At 54.1% G+C, this 16,474-nt stretch overlaps 1 protein-coding gene across 3 annotated transcripts in view; it reads left to right on the top strand.

Moving 5' to 3' along the window:
- Window positions 1-16,474, top strand: part of NAV1 (neuron navigator 1) — a 243,154-nt gene that overhangs the window by 51,729 nt on the left and 174,951 nt on the right. For 2 of the 3 annotated variants that reach the window (XM_014522734.2, XM_025211156.1), the window contains exons 1-2: window positions 5,044-5,230; window positions 15,951-16,473. In XM_014522734.2, the coding sequence (XP_014378220.2) occupies window positions 5,178-5,230; window positions 15,951-16,473 (576 nt within the window). In that variant the 5' untranslated portion in view covers window positions 5,044-5,177. Of the gene's footprint in view, window positions 1-5,043; window positions 5,231-15,950; window position 16,474 lie in introns of those variants that run through there. The other variant, XM_025211157.1, reaches the window with a different exon arrangement.

Here is a 16,474-nt window from a genome sequence, read left to right as displayed (position 1 = left end):
AGAGACTCAATCATTTACAAGCCCAGGTCCGAGTGAGTCAAGGTGTGTTTGAATTGGAACCCCTGGCCCCTCATTAACATTACTCTGAAAGGACCTTTGTGGCGCATGACTGGCAGTAAAATCAGCTCTGACAATGCTCAAGAGCACTTAGATCTTGTCCGATAAATAGGACCTTTCTTCCATGACTCAGTGTGTAAGCATGAGTCCTTCTGAAAGCCCTGCCGGTCAAGTGATTTAGCGCATGAGGGCCATTGAAAACAGATTTCATGTTAATTTAGCTGAATGCCGCCTGGTAAAATGAAAAGCCCATGGACAGCATGAGGCATGGCCTGGGATTTGTACTCCTCTAGCCTGCTGTGCTCTTGAAAGATGAAACACCCTGCTAGGCTGCCTGTAGAGGGAGATTACAGCCCCCTTCCACCCAAGGGTCTGTGCAATTCCCAAGCTGTGGTACCTGGGTCTGTATTTCAGGCTGGGGGATTGCAAACCAGGCCTGAGCGTGCAGTCCATGTAGCACTGCTCTGCATAGCAAGCATAGGACCTAGGTTACCTCAATACACAGATCCTTCCTCCCTCCTCGCTATCCACTGGGCTCCCTAGCTCCATCTTTGCATCAGCTTATCAGCCCATGGGCCCCTGCACAATTGCTCCTCTCCCCTTCTCCCAGTGTCCCTGCCCCTTGCAGAGGCCAAAGCATGGACTGCCTTTTCAAGACACCCTACCATGGCCTCCAACCATCCTTTATAGCCACACCTAGCCCTTCAGTCAGCAACCCCCCCAGACTTGACTACAGGACATCAAACCCCTTATCTTTACAAGACTCCTTCCCCTTTTGAGGGTCTAAGCCTCCAGCCCCAGGCTCAGGTTTATATGGCCCCTTTCTCCTCCCCTTCTGGTCACCTGACCCAGCTGTTAACAGGGCTCGGGTGCTGCTAGCTCCCTAATCAGCAGCCCAGCACCCTGCTGCCTGCTGCTTGCTGCTTGCAGTCTGGGACCTGTAGCCTATTTAACTGTGCCACTAGCATCCACTGTCCCTTGTAGCTAGGCTCCCTTCAAGCTGTGTTTGCTTTGCAGACTCTATCCTGCTCTGCTTTCTTCCAATAACAGGGGTAGGGGTCCCCCTTACAAGGACCTTTAGTATTGCAAAGCTAAGGTAGATGCAGAGAGCTGGCCCCGCTCCAAATGGCAGAAACCAAATGCAGGAGAGCAGGAGAGCAGGAGCTTGCTGGTGCCAAAGAGGAATCTAGCCCTTCCAGGCACCTGGTGCATATGATGGGAGATGTCTACATGGGATTATGTGCGTAAGATGCCCTGCTGTGGTGGTTACACAGATGTGCAGTTCTGCCTGCTTCTCTCAGTTCTGCCTTGGGCTAGGCAGGGAAGCTGGCTTGCCTGGCAGAAGGGACACATGCCCTCCAGCAAGTGCCAACTCTATGACCTAGCAGGCCTTGTAAGGCCCAGGATGCTATCATCTTACCCTTCTCTGCATAGCAAGTGTTGTGCCTGGTGGGGAAGCTGCTTTCAGGTCAGGGCTGGGATCAGGGCAGGGTGCATGTGCATGTGCATGGGCATGTGCATGTGGAAAGGGAGGTACCAGGCCAGGGGTGTGGCCAGAGACATGTGACTTGTACCATTTTTGAAATCCAGGCTAGGCAGAGCTTTGGTTTACACCAGTGCGCGTTATGGAGGAGCCACTGAACCCTGCTGCTGCAGCTCTGTCCACAACAGCCAGGGGCCGGGGCAGGGCACTGAGATTGTGGTTGCCAGGAGGCCTGAACTCTGCAAGGCCCAGGCTGCTCCCAGCACATACAGGCAGTCTAGCTTCTAAATGGAGGCAGCTGCTGGCACCCGCCCCAACAACGGCTCTTTTCCATTGTGGCGGCAGCTGTCCCTGCAGGACAGAGCTGGGAGTGTGGCCCCTGCTGAGTGAACAGCGGGTGACACCAAGGAGCTTACAGTGTGCGTGGGCTTGCGCTGATCCCACGCACAGTACAGCATTGTGACATCCCCAGCAGCAGGGCTCAGATTCGTAAGGGGGCTGGGCTGTCATGGCCAGACTGCTGTTGTCCTGCTGGAGTCCTGCCGTAGCTGGCAGCACTGCTGTCCTGTGGGGTGCCATGTGAAATGACAATCACCAAAGATCCTGCCTGCTCCCTTGGGCTACGCCGAGCTGGTGCCAGCATATACCATGGCCCTGCAATGCAGGCTGTGCAGCCCTGGGCACCACTGCTGCCCTCACATCTGCTGAGTCTCTAGGGAAGGAGGTGGTTCTGCTGCATCAGCACAAGGTGCTCTCTGGGGCACATGAGGGCTTATGCAGAGACTCACCCTAGGGGGATGAATCCCTGAGCTCAGCCATCTAGTGAGGCATCATAACAGAGCTGCATAAGGGGTATTGAGGTCAATATTGAGTGCTGTCCCCCAGGAGGGCTGGTCCAAAGGGAGACTGGAAAATTGGTTCCAGTACAATCAAAACCCACCTGGACCTGCCTGTAGGGCTTCCCAGGAAGTGTCTGCACTTGGTGCAGAACAGCCCCTGTAGAGAGGGCTGGGAAAGGTGCAGCCCTTTGGAAACCCTGTGTGCACAATCGCTCTGGCCTCCAGTCTGCATCACACGGGACCAGCAGCTGCAGGGCAGGGGGTTGCTCTCCCAGCCTGGAACTTGGGTGGGGGAAGATGTAGGCGGCACCTAGAGGTAGATGGCACCTTCCTTGTTCCCCAAAGCTGCTTGGCACTGAGAGGCAGCAGCAGGCCTGCCCTTCCCACCCCTCTGCATTACTGCGATGCACTGCTCCACAACGGCCATCCTGCGTCCTTGCCATGTGGGGGAACAGAGATGGCAGGGACAGATCTCAGTGCTGGGGGCTGTGCATGCTGCCCCCTCGCTCCTGGCCTAAGCACTCCCACCTATGACCAGAAGATGTAGGCTGCACCTAGAGCTGTTACCAGAAGGGATTTTCAGGGCTGGTGCTCAGCCTAGCAGATGCTCCAGCCCTCTGTGGACCCTCCCAAACTTCACATGCCATGTTCTCCTTCAGTGCTGCTGCTAAAACACTCTTCTAGGACACACCCCCTAATCCCTTTGAGCGGTGCTCCAGCTCATATAGCAGGGGTGGCCCCTCATTGACTAGCCCCCCAGCGACAAGATAAGCAATGTATACTGCTGCCACCCAAGGGAGATTTCCTGTCACTCAAGTGGGGAAGGCCGGGGTATTGAAGCAGGAGCAGGGTTATAGTCCTGGCTTTGCACACACCTTTGACTTAACCACAGTCCGTGTCTGTAGCACGTAGATTTGTTATACATGGAGGAGGGGGTGGAACTGAGGCACGGGGCAGTTAAGCAATACAAACATGGAGTTGCAGTAAGTCAGTGCCACTCTCATGCTTCTAGAGCGCTCCCCCTCCATGGAAACTTTCTGGATCTGCCCACATGAAGCAAGAGCATCTGGGGAAATGAAGTAGCTGGAGCAACGTTCTCCGAGTGCCAGGGACTCCGAGCGTTCCCACTGGCTTCCTCCCGAGCAACTAGCTCTCCCCGCCCTGCCAGATGGAGCCAGTGCAGAGAGCCAAGACAGCAGCTGTGAGAACGGGCCGGGAGGGGAAGGAATGAAGCAGGGGGAATAGTGATAAGGAGGGCAGAGAACTAAAAACAGTCCTGGCTCTTAGGAACCTATTGAAGGACCTGCAAATGAGAGCAGAAGTGTGACAGGCCCGCAGGGCTGCATCAGATGGGTTAGCAAGGTGAATTAGCTTGGCAGCGCCGAGAGCATCCAACTCCCTGCCCTGCTTTCATTGCTCGCCAGGCAGCGCTGGAGTCCGTGTGCTCTGGAGGGGGTTTTACTCAGCAAACATCTGGTGAGAAATGGGATTTGCACTCCTGGCTTTTGCATTCCTGTGCATCCGAAACACAAGGAGCTCTGAGCGTGTGAGAGGAGGCTGCCTGGCCCCAGGCTCTGGTGAGTCAAACCCCCTCTCCTACTCCGCTTGAATGTGCCTGCTGGCTGCAGGCAGCATGCGCTTAGCCTAGGGCTGCAATGCAGGAAGTTTGGCTGACAGGAGCTGAGTGCCAGGGGCTGCAATGCAGGACATGCTGGCCTGCAGGAAGCTCTCTCCATGGAGGTTGCAATGCAGAGAGAAGGGGCTGCAGTGCAGGCAGCTCTGTAGGAGAGAGCGGTAAGGCAGGAAATGTTGCTGCAAGGGGCTGCAGTCCTTAGAGCAACCAGTGCATTGGCTAGTGATGCAGCCGCCTGGGAAGCTGACAATGACCGTCCATCACAGTACAGTCTGCTTTTCCCTTGTTTCATTCCATGCTGATGCTCACCACTGCAGTTTCAGGGCTGCTCAGGAGTGGTCAGAGGTGTCTCCTCACTGAACCCAGGCAAAGAAGGGATGATTCATTCTATTTTATAAATGGGGAAGCTGAGGCACAGAGCAAGGCCGTGGCTGCCCCCATCCCCCAGCATCAATCCTTTGTTCCAGCTTTGTGTCTCTTTTGCAAAACCATTCTGCAACTTTGTGGCTTGGGAAAATGGGCTTATACTGTGCACAAGTAATGGGAAATGCCTCCTACTGAACTTGCGGTGCAGCCCTGTGTGGCCAATTGTTTCCTCTCCCTCTCTTGCCTTAGCTCCCAACCAGAGATGCAACAATAGTCAGGAGCCAAAAAAGGAAATCAGGGGACTTTCCCTGTATTGCTTGCTGGATCATTCATCAGCCTGGAGAGACAACTGGGACCAGTGCCTCTGCCCTCCTGGCCAGCGCAAGTCATCTTCCCAGCATGCATCCCTGGCTACACTAGCACCAGTCTTTCAGCTAAACATCCGACCTGACTTTAAAGGTGTGCCCTGCTAGAGAACCCAGCTAGCACCGCCTCATAGTGCTGTTCTAGGGTTTAAAACCTAGTGGGAGAAACTTGGACCCCCAAATGAAGCACCTAAACCTCTACAGACTAAGCTATCTGGACTTACGGGAAACGATACGGGAGGACTCGATGGTTCTAAAATGAAACTGGCCTTTTAGCTCGCAAGCAATGTGCAGCACTGCTGCAACTGCAGCAAGCATTCCAGCCAGGAGCTCACAGACCGACTTCCTGGGGCCTCCTCCAAACTCTTCCTTCCGCATCCTGCACTCCCCCTCCCAGCTTCTTGCAAGTTGCCGCGTGGACCAGCCATGTGCAGATGCTAAAAGCCACTTCCTATCCACAGCTCTCAGGAGAGATGACACACAGGAGGTAGGCTCCGTTGCAGGCCAGTACCCAGCTTTTCTATAACAGGCTGGAGAGAAGTGGGCCAAGCTCTCAGGAGTTCTCTAAACCAGTGGTGCTCAAACTTTTTTATTGCTTAGAAAAGCATCATAGTTCTATAGTTTGTCATAGCCTAATGTTAAGTCTTTTAAGTCATGTTAGAAAGGAACAATATTTTCAGTAATTTTAGGTTTATTAATACAAAGTAAACAGTTTAATATGTTACAAGAAAAGCTATTGTTAATATTATTGTCATTATCATTATTATTAGTAATAGTGATGATGATGATGATAAATTCACATGCAGGCATGAAGACAGGTAGGGCTGTGATTGCCATCTAGGCTCTTCTGATAGATGATCAGAATGGGCTGGGAAGGGGGATGGAAGATGAAAGGCTAAGGGCCTGCTGCGTGTGGCAGGAGGCACTAAATCAGTGAGGTGCCTGATGGCTCAGCGCCCTGTGCAACAGCAGGGATTGAGGTTGGTGGGCCACTGGTTTACACTGGGTGGTAAGGAGGTGTCGGGCTTTCAGGTTCCCAGCATTGGCTGGACGACTGTGGGGTCTCAGGCCCATGGGAGGGGAGGACAGAGAGGGGCTGTCTAGCTGGCTGCACTCAGGGCAGAATTAACACTTTAGTGGGCCCTAGGCAAACAAACTCATGGCCCACTACTTTTTTCACTCAATAATTATAACATGTAAAATAAGCACAACTGAGCCCCTTCTTCACTTAGGGCCCTAGGCATCTGCCTAATTTGTCTGTGTGTTAATCCAGCCCTGGCAGCACTATACCCTACCTCAGCCCCCCACTTCCTAGTGCTTTACGACTGTCTCCTAACAGGAGAGGCAGGAGCTTTGGCAACACAGTAGGCATGGGCTCATCCTCTGCCCTCAAGCACTGGGGCCTTCTTTGAAATAAATCTCTTCTTTCCAGGCACTGCAGCTAGCTCTGTGCTGTGCCAGTGCACCATGTGTGGGTGGTGGGCATGGGGCTACCAGGATGCCACTGCCATTCGCTGCCTCCTGCTCCCACTGAACTCAGCAAAGAGGGGATGAGTAGCTTAGTGTGACTTATTGTGGCTACCCTGTTCGGTGCCTCAGTTTCCCCATTGGTAGATAGGGGCTAATGCTCCTGGATCTCCATCTGCAAGGATTGCTGAATTTCATGGCGTCAAGTGTAAGGACAGCTGCTGCATTGTAAGTCCAGGCCCTTGGCTGAGCACAACACAATTTGTGCCTAGAAATTCTCTTAGCTCCTGTCCTGCCCCTTGAGGGGCCATGCATACCCGTGTGGCATGAGCCCAGAGCTGGCCTGCTGCGATTTCTGTCCAGGGGGCCTGGCACACTCCCCTGCACTGGCTTATACCACCACAGGCGTGGTCCAGCATGTAGGGCCCTGGAGTCTGGGCCAGAGCTGCTGGGGCAAATGTTACCTGAAGCAGGTCACGGCCCCCTCTGGGCTGCTTTGTCTTGTCTCTTGAGTGTCAGCTCCTTGGGGCTGATCCTGTTCTCATGTAACTACACAGTGCACCCCCTGGCCGTGGCGGCAGGGGTCTTGCCCTTCCGGGGGCTCCAGAATGGCACTTAGGCCTGTCAATGCTGCCCCCTGTGAGCCCAGGCCCATCCCTAAGGAGCCAGTTCTGCCCACTGGCTCTCACCCTGCCCTGCAATGCTGCAGTGTGGATGGCTTGGCAGGTTCAGGGGTTATTAGCTGCTACATCTTGGGGTAGCCGGGCTGTGGAGGGGGGCATGTGCTCCACATCGCTCCAAGTTGCTTTGCTGCCAACTGCTACTTCAGGCCGGCGTGGAACAGAAGTTTTGCTCCCAGCCCAGTGGTCCGCACAGCAGGGAGGCAGGTCTGAGCCACCCTGGCCCTAGCTGAATGATGCCCCAGTACCATGGCTCCCTAAGCGAATGTGCAGCCTAGGAGTCACATGCACACCTCGCCTTCTGGCACCCACCCGCCATCCCTGGGAGAAAACCCAGAAGCAGGCAGCAGAGGTTTTGTGGCTGAGCAGCATCGGTGTAAGCCAGGCGGGCTGGCAGGCATCCCAGCCACTCCACGGGCTTTGTAATCCGAGAGGGTTCCCAGGGCAAGCGAGCACTCCCTGCACATGTGTCCCAGGCTGGAGTTAGACACAACAAGAGAGACTCCTCGGCAGGGGAGAGTTTTCCAGTCAGCCTGCGAGGGGGAGAGCATTATCTCAGCCCTTGGGGACCTGCCTTGTGCTGGTCAGACCAGGAAATGATATGTGATGGGGAGATGAGATAGACACCCAGACTCAGCACAGCCAGCCTGCCCCTCCTCCACATGCTGGAGGAGGCAGCATCAGTGTGGAACAGACCTCACCAGGGGACTTACTAGAAATCAGGACTGGGCCCAGCAGGATCTATTTATACTGCAGGGCTGCCTACACCCAGACAAGATCCAGGGCAAAGCTCTCTGGATCTTGTGGTACAATGGACTGTAATACAGCCGAAGTTGGGGGGTGGCAATGCAGAGCCATTGGATCTGGCCTCCAGATATGGGGCTTTAGTGGCATTCAGCAGTAGGAGGCTTCAGGGAAAGGCAGGGCAATGATGGTCAGGTCCCAGTGCCCACTTTCCTGCCTGTATGGCTCTGATCCCAGCTGGGTCATCCTGGCCCTCAACCACTGGCCAAAGTTATTCCTTTGGGAAAATGGGAGGTTGTTGCCAGAAACCTGTGTCTGAAAAGGAGCTAGGAGTCAGAGATGACAAGAAGCAGCTCCCAGGATGATGCTATGGCAAAAAAGGTTGATGTGAGCCCTGGAAGTATCAGTCATCGTCATTGTTGGCAATCCCTCATGGTTGAGGATGATCACTGACAGGTCAAGTACAGGGTTGTAAATGAATCCACTGCTGGCTAAGATGGGCCAGTCCTAGAGCCACAGACTCTCTGGCAGACACCACAGGTGGTGGTTAAAGGTGGGATCTGACCACAGATTTCTCAGTCTTGTTTCCTTTCCTTCCATTTCTGTCATTTTTCTGCCTCCAGGGTAAGATGTACCTTCTGTCACAAGGTGTCACCATGTAGCCCTGCCCTGGGCTAGTTTTTCCCAATTTGTGTTGTCAATGCCATGCTTGTTAATGTTCACCTTGACGGTGTCCTTGTAGCGTTTTGTCTGGCCCCCGCATGCCCTTTGTCCTTGGCTGAGTTGGGAGCATAGCAATTGCTTTGGTAGATGTACATCAGACGTGCACACACAGTGCCCCATCCACTGCAGCTGATGTTGAATAATCAACGCTTCCATACTGGTGGTGTTAGCATCAGAGAGGACACTGGCATTTGTGCCACGATCCTCCCACTTTATGCCAAGGATCTTCCAGAGGTAGAGCTGGTGGTGGCATTCCAGGCTTCTCAGGTGGTCCCTGTAGGTCTCCCAGGCTTCACAGCCATAGAGAAAAGTTGGGATTACCACAGGCTTATAGAGTAGAAGCTTTGTTTGAATCCTGATTTGTGATCATTGAACACACAATGATTCAGTCTTCTAAAGGCAGAGCTGGCATATCGGGTCTTATACTGGATCCCCTTGTCGATGTTGGCCTTCTTTGAAAGATGGCTGCTAAGGTCTGCAAAGTGTTCAGCATTCTCGTCAATGAGGACCTTTGCCAGGAGAGTTGATTGGCCTGGAGCAGGCTGGTGAAGAACCGTTGCTTTTCTGATGTTAAGGGTCAGTCCCAGGCACTGATATGCTTGAAAGCAGCAGTTAAGGACCATTCATAGGTCCTCCTCCATATGTGCAACGACAGCACGATCATCTGCATACTGAAGTTCCACAATTGAGGCCAAAGTAACTTTGGTTTTGGCACGGAGGTGGGAGAGATCGAAAAGGTTCCCATCCAGCCTGCAGTCAGTGCTGATGCCATGTGGCAGATGGTCATGGGTGAGCATCTTGATGACCACAAGAAAGATGGAAAACAGAATTGGTGTGATCATGCAGCCCTGCTTGACTCCAGTTCGAATGGCAAAGGGCTCCATAGTAGAGCTACTGCATAGGATGGAGGCAGTCATTTGGTCGTGAAGGAGTATTAATGGAGGGGGAGGGTTATGGGTAGGGGTAGGCCCTTGATTTCAAATCTTGAGTGCCAGATTGGTGAGATAATCTTGGAATACTGCATACAGGTTTGGTGTACTTGTTTTAAAAAGGATAGAAAGAAAGTGGAGTGCAGGAGGGAGTCATAGAAGAGTTTCAGGAACTGGAAAATGTACCTTCTAGGGAGACTGACAGAGCTCCATCTGTCTAGCGTAGTGCTGAGCAGAGATGTAGTTGTGGTGTGTAAAGACCTTCATGAGTAGAAAATATCAGGTCCTAAAGTGCTCTTTAATCTATTGGCAAAAGTCATGAAGCACTGGCTGAGAGCTGAAGCCAGACACATTCCTGTTAGAATAAGGTGCACGTTCTAACAGGTAGAGTGCCCGCCCCTGGAGCAGGCTCCGCATCTTTTGGACACTCCTGACTTTTTGGATTGACCCACAGCATTTCTTATGGAGCAGCATGAGCTGTTCTTGTAACATTTGATTGTCAATGGAGGGCCCAGTACTGTTTGTGGGGCATTTCCCCAGCCCCCCAACTTGGGACCTGTTGCACCAGTGGAAGCAATGGACCCACCAGTTCATGAGATATTCTCATTTCCTTTCTGCCATACCTGGACCACTGCTACGAAGCACTCCCACCCCTGACTCCCACTCCACACAGCACAGCCTCAAAACACGGCAGTGCTGCTGCCGTGGAGGGCTGCTGAGTGCAGGCCCAGCCCTGTTCCCAGGCTCTCTGTCCCGGACATCTTTATTGAAACTGCTCCAGGTGGCACAAAAGTGACTCCTTTGCCTGCCTTCAGAGGCAGTGGGAGCAAGGGGGCAGGGTGCATCTTGCAGCGGTGCCCCTGCGTATGGCGCAGATGTGCCTTGATGCCTTCAGACGAAGGTGGATGCCTCTTTCTGGGAGAGTCTTCAGCCAAACAACTGAAACTGCAGTCCAGCACAAGTCCCTGGGTTCAGGATGGTGGTAAGCAGGAGAGCTATCATGGCCTGTGCAATGCACCAGGTCAGATTAGGTTACCCAGTAGTCCCTTCTGGCCTCAAACTCTCTGCAACTCAGGGGCAGCTGCTCCAGGCCAGCCCATGATGAAAGATGTTCTCCTCTTTAGTTATGGTTGGCACACCAGACACTGCCTGAGGGGAGCAAGCCGTGTGGATACAGCCCAGATCTCCACAACCATTGCACAGCTGCTTTCACTTATGCCCCTCAGAGCAAGTCAGAGCAGAGGCGAGTGGGGAATATGTAGCACTGGCTGGAGGTCCAGCCCAGCAGCAGGTGCATTGCTATGAGGGAAGCAGTCCCTGTGCTGTTTGGGTGGTGCCTGCCCATGAGAAGCACAAAGCACTTGGGCTCTTCTCGGGACCCTTTCATATTTACAGAAACCCAGCTGAGCTCTTCCAAGCCAACTGGAGTCATCCCCACCTCCCTGTATGTGTATGGGTCTTGCATCATCACACACAGCTCCAAGCCCATCCTGCCCACTCTGCCTGGCCAGAAGGGAGAGCATGTATCCTGCCCCTCTGCTGGGCTCTGCCAGAGCCAGTGTGAAACCCATCTAGGGCACAGCAAGGAGAAGGGCAGCCCTGCGAAGTAGCAGCAGTGGCTGTTCAAAAGATGTTGAGCAAAAGGACCAGCTGTGGGCACAGTCCCCACTGGGCACAGAATCCTAGGAAGTGGGGCTGGAAGGCATCTTGGGAGATCACCTAGTTCATCCCTGCCCCAAGGCAGGTCCACGTCATGGGTCAGAAAAGCTGCCTGCCCTCTGCTTTTGCTCATTTACTAACAGGATCCAGCACATTAATATGGAGCAAAAAAGCAACTTGAAACTCAATGCCTAGGGCCTCCCAACCCCTCTACACATGGGCACATCATGCACTTTCCCCCCAGTGCCTAGCTGACCTCAGCACCACGAGCAAGCTGGGCACAGCAGCCAGTAGCAGGGCCAGCTCCACAGTGCTAGGCAGGGGGAGGTCTTGCTCTGCTCTCAGCCATCTCCTGTCACTCCCTGTGCCACTGGGGACAGTGGAGCCAGTTCACATTTGCCCCTCCCACATGGACTGACTGACTTGGCCTTGCCTTGTCTGTGGGGGAGGACATCTGCCTTGACCCAGCTCTCGCCCTGCATCACCATCATTAAGGAGGGAGTGACCTGCTCTGACCTCTTCTATCTGCTCGTGCTTACACAGGCCCTCTGTGCTACAATCAGCTAGTGATGAGCTGGCTCCAAACAGTGTGTTCCCCTTACCTGTGTAACACTCTCGTGGGTCCATGACTCTCACCATGCGTTGCCCTTGTTAGGGGCCTAGTCTGCCACCCAGGTTCTTCCTTGGACTTGCTTATGGCCCGTTTGCTTTGAGATATAACCAGGCTGTGGAGTCCTTGTTCTCCGCTCTCTCTGCAGCAGGACATACCAGGATGCACCACTCTGTACTGCTGGGGTTGCCACGTGCATGTGTCCTTGGGGCATGTCCCTTGCTGGGGGTTGCTCTAGACAGCAGTATGGATTCTCCCAGAATGCCACTGACATACCCATAGCTACTCAGCATGGCAGACATCAATGTAGGGACACAAGGGTGTGTTGTGAAAGAGCTGCTGGGTGTATACAACACAGTCCTGTTTGCTGGGGAAGACTAGAAGGAGAGAGTCTTATACCAGTTACAAATCTGTGGGTGCAGTAACAGAGCTGGATCTTCCACTGGTGCCAATACTTGTTGCCCCACTGAACCAAATGAATGAAGCCACCCCGAACATGGACAGGCCTTAGATTCCTTTGGCCTCAGAGGACCCAGAGTGGAGCTGACATGTGGGGTGTGAGTGTGTGAGCTGATGCGAGTCTCAGGGCTTGTCTGATGGTAATGCTCCCTTGTGGATGCTCATCCCAGGAGAGTGCCTGATTGCAGGGTAGGGTTTGTCAAGTGGAAAGTGATATAAAGGACTGTGGAGAAAGGTAAGCCTGTTTTGGAAAAGGAGCATCTGTACCTGGCATAACTAGGGTGGGAGAATTCCTCTTGGATAATTAGGCTGGAAAGATTCCCTAGGTCAGCACTCTTTGGGAATCCAAATCAGTTAAATGAACATGAAGACAGGAGCTGGGGAAGTTCATGCTGGGCCCGTGATCTGTAAAACACATGAGACCTAGCCACAAGAGCCCAACCCCCAACACTGCACTCAGGACAATGCCTGGATCGCATGGGGTCAGGTGGCTGGAGCTGAAAGCCCGTATGATGGGTCACTGGTAAAACAGGTGGCAGGGACAGAATTTCCCAGGACCTCAGCTCTTGTGTAGGCACCATGACAAGTAGCCTGATTCCCAGCTGAGCAGGACCTCTTGAAGACCTGCCCCACACAAGTAGTACCACTGTGGAAATGGGCAGCTGCATTCTGGTCCTGCAGGGCAGGGGTTGTCAACCGGGGGTACACGTACCCCTGGAGGCACTTGAGAAGGCCCTAGGGGTATGCGCGCGTGGGTGGGGATGCAGCACTGCCACGCACCATCCTGAGCAGGTGCCACCTGCCCGCCTGGATGCGGGGGAAGGTTGCACTTGGCGGCTGCCGCCACTCCACATTCAGCCACGCTTACCCACCCCACTCAGCATCCAGCCACTTGCAACCCCCTGCCCCCTCCCCCAGTCCAGCCATCAAGGGTACGTTGCTCCGTGTCCAGCCACTGGGGGTACACTGACCCGAAAAGGTTGAAAACCCCTGCTGTAGGGGTTTCAGGAGGCCTTTGAGGATTCTTCACACTAAGACGACAGCGGCAATCTGAATTGGTTTGTTTGCAGATCAGTTCTTGTTTTGCATAATTCTCCCCCCAGGTTGGAGCTCCTGTCACAAGGGAGTCACCTCCCCTCCTGGGCACCACATACAGATCGCAGGTGCTGGACAGCCCAGGCATTTAAGGCCAGCTGTGACCTTAGGTGAATTACAGGAAGCTATGACCTTAGGTGAATTCAGCCTGAAATGCAAATAAGTCTAAGAAGTTAGAATACTGGTATTGAACCCCAGAGCAGAGCTGATGCTAAGAGCAGACACAGCCCCCAGGGACCATACTCTTGGCCCAGGCCCTGAGCCAGCCTGCTGTGAAAGCACCCCAGCAACCACCATGACACCGATGGGCCTACTCACCTGTTTAACATATTAGGCTCCCACTGAAGCATTGTGCTAAAGAGGCACCACTTGCCCAGCTGCAGGTGTCACCATATTGGCAATCATAGCAGGAGAAAGGCCCAGCCCCTGACACTGGCCTGTGATACTCATCCTGTCTCACCTGGGAACTCTGAGCACTCTTGGACACCGCTATTATGGCTGTCATTATTTATTACAGGCATGACCAGAGTGCCCAGAGTTCAATTCCTAGGATCCCCCTGTGCCAGGGCTGTATAGACACAGTAGAGGCAGTCCTTGGGGAGGCATCACATATACCATTCCCATCAGGGTCAACTGCTCTGAGTGGGTATGTGCATGCAGCCCTGACCATACAGCAACCAAGCAAGGTTTGGCCCTCTGACTTGCAAATCTGGTCTCACTACAATCCTTCCAGAGCCTGCACAGGGAGATGAGCCTCCCTATTTGCTGCGATCGACCCGGTGTCCATCTGAGCATTTCTCGGCAGTCACAGTACTGCGGTCGCCCATGCGTGCTGTAACATGCTGTTGTGTGATGCAGAGTCTGTCACACAGACCATGTCCCCAGGCACTGCATGGAGGGACAACAAATCCCAGGAAGAGGTGATGCAGTGATGGAGGAGGTGGGCAGAAGGGCTGCGGGATCCATAGGAAGTTGTGCAGCTGGGGAGAGTGGGTTTGAACTGGCTCTGAGATCACTCACCTAGCTCGGCAGAGTGTTTACAGTGCCATTCAGACAGGGAGAGCCTTGCATGAGGGCTCTTCAGAGCCGCTACTGCTTTGAACCTCAGCACAGGGCCTGACCTCAATTTCCTGTAATATGACTAAACTGCTGGGGTCAGCGATATGGATTCAGGGTGGCTTTTTAATGGAAATTGAATTCTTGAAGCCGTTTCATCTGCCTTTCCACTCTGGTATATGAAAGACATTCCTCCAGGCCACCGGGGCTCAGACAGGGACATGCTTGGTGCAGCTGCGTTTCATCCTTTCCCGTCAGTTGAAAGGGGCCACTGGGGCAGAGGGGATCTCCTTGAGACGTGGTTCAAGTGGCGGGGCAGCAGGGGTTTGAACCAACACACCAAGCAGGGAGAGGACAAGCAGGAAACCAAGGAAATGGCCATTGTGTAGCAAGGTGCTGGCCCCTGGCCTGAGGTGTTGTTTCCCCAACTCATAGGGTGTTACTAACAGAGTAGCAGGGAGGGGGCCTGAGCATTAAGATGCAGCACCAGCCCAGGTGTCCCCATGCACCATGAAGGTCGATGGCAAGGTTGGGTTTTCTTCAGAGCCCTCTCCAGGTCGAGGGCCTGCTGCTAAGTGAGGATTGGGATCTCAACTCCTCAGCACTTTTCTTTTGTTGGGGGTCGGAGCAAGGACCTATAAGTCACCCCTCCCAGAGAAGCATCCTCACTTCCAGGCCTCCACAGTGACCATTTATGTTGCATCAGAGCAGCTCCAGCCAGAGAGGCAGCAGGGAACCCAGCTGACAATGGCCTACTGCCTGGCTCAGAGGGCATTGAGGTGCTGGAGCCTGAATCAGGCAATATATGGACATTCAGGAGAGCACTGCTCCAGAGAGCACTGTGGGAGCGGAGCAGACACCCTCAGCCCCCAGGGTCTCTGCCAGGCTGGCAGCATGGACATCCCTCTTGGGATACCCCTGCCTGGAGGGACAGTGACTGGGTCTCCTGAGTCTCTCCAGGGAGTGTGCTGCCCATGTCTCTCATCTGCTGCAATCTGTACCAACCCCGTGGCTCCTCTGCTGTCATGGCTCCACAAGCATCTCCCCTAGCTCCTGGCTGATAGCAGAGCAGGGGAAATATAGCCATGGCAGGAGGGACTGAATGAGGACTCAACCCCTCCAGAGGAGTAAGCTGGAGGGTGCTAGCCTCTTACACAAGCTACAAGAGCTGAGAACCAGGAGCCCCCTGGTACCAAGGGAAGGCTCATGGACTCTTCATCCATGGGCGTAATCCAAAGCATTTCCTCTGGTACCTCAGTCTGGGGGACCTGCTGTCAGGAGAGCCCTGCTATCCCCTGACATCCACCATAAGCAGCCCAGGGCTAATCATAGAAATCATAGAGAAGCAGGGCTAGAAGGGACCCCCCCATAGATCATCCAGTCCAACCCGCTGCCTGAGGCAGGATCATCCTCATCCAAACCATCCCATACAAATCTATAATCTAACATCTTAGTAAAACTACCATGAACCCTGCAACAACACACCTAACCCGCCACAAGTGAACCACGGCAGCCAATGCCCGCTTCCATAGGAGGTTGTTATTATACACTCAAGTGGTCCTGGGTAGCGGGTCATGCCCCCCCAGTACAGAGGAAGGCAAAAACCCGCACAGTCCGTACCAATCTGATCATGGGGGAAACTCCCTTCCTGACCCCCAGGTGAGCGGAGGCGAGTGGAAATATGCCGGGTGGAGGGGCAGGACCCTCCAGCCAGAAACCTCTGAACAGGCACTGCCCCTGCTGAGCCCAGACTTAACTTGCTCTGCTCTCCTCTCCTCTCTCCAGGTCGCTAGCCCTTGAACCCGCCTTGCCAATGATGAATGGGACGGCCAACGTGAACCCGACCGGCCGAAGCCACTATGCCTCCGCCATTCCAGTGCCTCGCACCATGTCCCAGAGCAAGCTGCATGCCATGGCAGCATCACCCAGGCTACCCTCACGGCAGAGCAGCCTGGGCACTGCCCCCTCCCCACGGGCTTCGCCACCATGGCCAGGAAAGGCACCAACCAACATTACCACCCCAGCCTCCAAAGGCCCCAAGCAGAAAAGTGCTGCCAAAGCCTCCGTGAGCACAGGGGCTGGCCCTGACAAGGCAGAGCCACCCGAGTGCAAAGGACCTGATGCTGAGTCTAGCCTCAACCAGGTCACGTCACCCTCAAGCAGCAGCTCCCCAGGGGTGCAGAAGGTGACACTGAGAGCTTCTGGGGTGCCTAGGAAGTCGCAAGTGCAAGGAACAGAGAGAGACAAGGACAGCTCAAAGGCTGGGGAGGTGCCTAGCAGCCACAGCACCAAGAAGGGCTTGGGGAGAC

Source organism: Alligator sinensis, unplaced genomic scaffold, assembly GCF_000455745.1.
Source record: "Alligator sinensis unplaced genomic scaffold, ASM45574v1 scaffold766_1, whole genome shotgun sequence".
Classification (NCBI taxonomy): domain Eukaryota; kingdom Metazoa; phylum Chordata; order Crocodylia; family Alligatoridae; genus Alligator; species Alligator sinensis.
The sequence above is the reverse complement of the archived record's forward strand: the minus strand, read 5'-3'. Positions and strand labels throughout refer to the sequence as shown.